Consider the following 4,281-nt stretch of genomic DNA (forward strand, 5'->3'; position numbering starts at 1 on the left):
CTACAAATTTCAGACCACGGTTTACATGTCTTCATCCATGTTAGTCTCTTCTTTTCAATATCATCATAAAATGTTAATGACTTCTCAGAATACTCAGTGCTCTTATCACTTTTATCCACATTTTCAATGAGTTCCACCTGCATTTCTCCCATTGCATCTTCTGATGTTTTAATTACTTCAAAATTAAAAGACTGCACTTTGTGTTCTATTTTCTCAGTGTCTGGATGAGACTTCACATTATACTGACTGCTGAGTATACTGTTTTCCTTATTTCCTATTACATTAACATCAGAAAGGTCAACAGGATCACAATCCAAAGTATTTGCATTTATATTTTTATCAATATATATAGTTTGTGAGTAACTTTTTTCTACATGTACCACTGAATTCTCATCTAAGTCTTCAATATTTGTTTCAGAAGATTGTTCTTTCCTCCCAGGTTTCGGTGATGTCAGTTCTCTCTCTTTCGGAATCTCCATATTATTTACTTCTTGCATCTTTTTAGTAGCTTTATCTTCCTCTTCAACTATTTCCTGTATCTGTTTTTTCTGATCCTTTTCCTCTTCTCTTATTTCTTTTATATCTTCTCTCTCTTTTTCCTCTCCTCTATTGTGTGCATCTTTTTCTCTATTTTCAGCCATCTTGTCCCTGGTTATTCTCACTTCCAATTTTGTTGATTCTTGCTGTCTTAATTGAAGCTGTTTTTCTCTTTCAAACTTCAGACTTACTTTCTTTTTTTCATATTCTTCACGCCTCTTCTCTTGTTCCATAAAGTTTTGTCTTTCTATTTCTTCTTGTCTCTTCCTCTCCTGCTCTTTTCCCCCCTTCCTTTCCTCCATTTGCCGTCGTAATTTGTCTTCCTTTTCTTTCACTTCCTTCTCCATTTTTTCTTTAAGCTCCTTCCTCCTTTTAATTTCTGCTTTCCTTTCTTTTAGGATGGGTGCATATTTTCTGTATGCTAAAAATGCTCTCATTTTGGCTTGTATTTTCACAGCTGCTGTATGCTGCTGCTTTGCTAAGTGCTGTCTTTCTTTTGCTTGCTGCTCTTCAAAGATACTTTTCTCCTTTTCCATTTGCAGTTGTAATCTTTTGATGAATTCCTAATCCAAAAGAACAATTGAAATGCATATTCAGAATATGATATACTGAAACTATACCTGAGATCCAAGTGTAATAAAAAAAAAGAGATTGGCACAGATTTATTATTAAGAAATTATGTGGCTATCCTTTCTGAATAATAATTATACTTTACATTCTGCTAATCTGATTTTATTTTGTTTCCTAGTAGGTTAGCCTACTACTCTTATAGCTGAGTCCTCTTACTTTAAAAGATGGCTAAATCTTTATTTGGGTGTAGAGCTGAAAGCTGTTTGCAGCTGCAGAAAAAAAAAGTGGCCTGCTCAGCCAGATCCAACTCTTACAAAGAGCTCCAAGTAATAAATTTCATGTTTTTCTAAACCACTATGATGTAATCTGGATGAATGTTCCCTGTTGGCCACTCTCTGTAGTTCCATCACCCTCTAGAATTTCAGTCCAGGCACTTTCATGTACTTTCTTTCTAGCACCCAAACCAGACAGTTGTTACTCACAGTTCAACTGCTTGTCCCCACTCAGTCCAGCCAAGACCCATCAGGCTTGCACCACAACTTAAACTAATCATCTCCCCGAATCTTACTAAAAGTGTGTGCTCTCTGTTTTACAGTTTAACTTGTCAGAAGGCATGCACACACAAGTGCACACACATATAAATACAGAAAGGCTTTGCACAAATCCTCTTATGCCATCACAGTTTATTTAAAGATAAACACACGAAGTTACATATCATTAGAACAAAATGACTCTCTTAACACGATACCCTATCTCTAGTTGGGGATCCATTGTGTGAAGGCAGGCAGACAATGTTTTCCCCCACCTCACCAAGCTCTTGGTGCAGGCAGATGCCACTTGGCTTGAGCTGCCGAATGTGGACAAGGGAAGGACACATTGCTCAGTCCCTGCTCCTTTTAGAACTTTTTAGTCCCCAGGATATCACTTCCTTCACTTTACTAAACCTCATCATGTACTTAGATACCTTCTAAGTAACATCACTGCTAAGGCAACCTGTCTCAACACAACATTTCTCTTCAGTAAGAGCTACCATATTTAGTACAATTACTTTTCAGTGGTATAACCACTAACTTTTAAGCCTGTGCTACCAACCTTTGAACAACAGAAAATAGGAAAAGCCTGAATATCTAAAATGGACTTGACACCTTTGAGAAGATACAGACTGGCATTTCATAACCTAACATTCCCCGTTCCTCACACCTATACAGAGATAGTTTCCTAATACACACAGTAACATCATTCAGATACACTATGTTCTTCTAGATAAGAATAAACATTTCATTCACATGAACAACAGTAACTTTCTTTTGGAGAAAACTTCATGCCTGCATATTACCTCATGTTGCCTACACTTCACTCCCCAAACTTCATTTTCTTTCAATAGCTCAGCTTCCATCCTAGCTTCTTGTTCCTGCGTAGTAAGCAAAAATTAATCATTTTAACATTCTATTATATGTAACTAACTAACTAACATCATAGCAGACTCTCTCCAAGAAAAGAGAGAAAAAAGCTCAATCCATGTATCTGTTTGTTTATGTCAAAATTTGAATTACACTAAGAGGCTTATTTGGTTAAATCAGGAAAACAAAAAGACTGGAGACTCAGATTGTCTGTATGGTCATTCACTCAAAGATGGGAATTGGTGAGGTTTTATTCACCAAGGCGCCCCCGGGGGTTACAAGAAATAATGGCCACAAGCTAGCGGAGAGCAGATTTAGACTAGACATTAGGAAGAACTTCTTCACAGTTAGAGTGGCCAAGGTCTGGAACGGGCTCCCAAGGGAGGTGGTACTCTCCCCTACCCTGGGGGTCTTCAAGAGGAGGTTAGATAAGCATCTAGCTGGGGTCATCTGAACCCAGCCCTCTTTCCTGCCTATGCAGAGGGTCGGACTCGATGATCTATTGAGGTCCCTTCCGACCCTAGCATCTATGAATCTATGCTCAACTGGGGTCAGCATCTGGGTACTTTAACCCAGGAAAATGATATCTTAGCCTGCAGAATCTAAGTTATTGACAATAAAATCTCTCTAGGTCCTACACTGGGATACAGCAGCACTGAGGCAAGTTCTCAAGTGCCATGCAGCAAATCTTTCTCGAGAGCATCAATTTTATTATAAAGAAACTGAGCTCATTTAAGCCTTTTCAGAGAAGATTTAAAAGAAGGAAAACTCTAATTTCAAACTCCGGTGTATTTCACACAGTCTGTTTGGGAAAATTTCCAATTTCAAATCTTAACAGTCCCAGCATGTTGGCCTTGGTGCACAAGGAGGAAGGCTGATAACTCTTCTTAGTGGTCCAGCTAGCTATGACATGGCATTCCAATTAGCCAGATAAGAAAAACTGACCCAACAAGTTATGGCATCCAGAACTCATTGGTTACATCAACTGGACAGGATCAAAATGATTTATAAGGATTTTGACTCAGGCCTAGCAAACAAAACTGGTCATGGCTTTTGAACAAGAGTTAAGCATATTACACTCTGTAATCTCAGAACTATTTGCTCCAAACAAAACTGAACGAGTAGCAAAGGTGGTAAAGTGACAAATTTCCTTTGCCACTGTCCAGAAGATGCAGTGGAAGCCTACAAGAAAGAAGACACTAAGAAGCTATGCTTTCTTTTATTAAGGATGAAATAGAAAAAAGAAGCACAAAGGTGGGGTGTAGAAGAGAACTGTTACAAAGAACAGTCGGGTTACCCATGATGAGGACTGTTACCTACAAAGAACACCTATGCCCAGCAGTTTGTCATAAGGCTCATTCTGCCCACAGTAAATTATGTACAACAGTTATATAATTTGATATTATATACCTGTAAAAAGCAGCAAGAGAGGTAGAAAACACATTTTATCTAACAATTAGATAACATAATGGACTTGCTTCCAAAATACCGTATAATTCTGACACTTGGAGACAAGAATGAAAAGGGTGATGTGAACATGGTAAGCAAATAAGCAATGTTGTAGAAATGCCAAGTATAGACATGATTGTAATTATTTATGGCAATGATTAAGCTAATGCCCAAGAAAAAGATGAATATAGCTAGAGCCAAATTTGATTTTAATAAGCTAATGGGTAGCTCTATGAAGGGGGCATACGTAGTGATGCTTCCTCTTTAAAACCATAGATGGTGATGATATAGAAACCTTTAAAAAGATCAAATATAAAATATGTAG

The 4,281-nt window shown here is 37.7% G+C and overlaps 1 protein-coding gene across 1 annotated transcript in view; it reads right to left on the bottom strand.

Annotated features, from left to right (window-relative positions):
• The window catches only part of LRRIQ1 (leucine rich repeats and IQ motif containing 1), a gene marked incomplete at its 3' end in the record, with an annotated part of 60,384 nt that overhangs the window by 42,124 nt on the left and 13,979 nt on the right, over positions 1 to 4,281 (bottom strand). Inside the window, exons 7-8 of the mRNA XM_014520455.2 lie at positions 2,444 to 2,518; positions 1 to 1,100 (exon numbers count right to left, since the gene is read on the bottom strand). Of these exons, the coding sequence (XP_014375941.2) occupies positions 1 to 1,100; positions 2,444 to 2,518 (1,175 nt within the window). The remainder of the gene's footprint in view (positions 1,101 to 2,443; positions 2,519 to 4,281) is intronic.

This window comes from Alligator sinensis, unplaced genomic scaffold (assembly GCF_000455745.1).
Source record: "Alligator sinensis unplaced genomic scaffold, ASM45574v1 scaffold976_1, whole genome shotgun sequence".
Lineage (NCBI taxonomy): Eukaryota > Metazoa > Chordata > Crocodylia > Alligatoridae > Alligator > Alligator sinensis.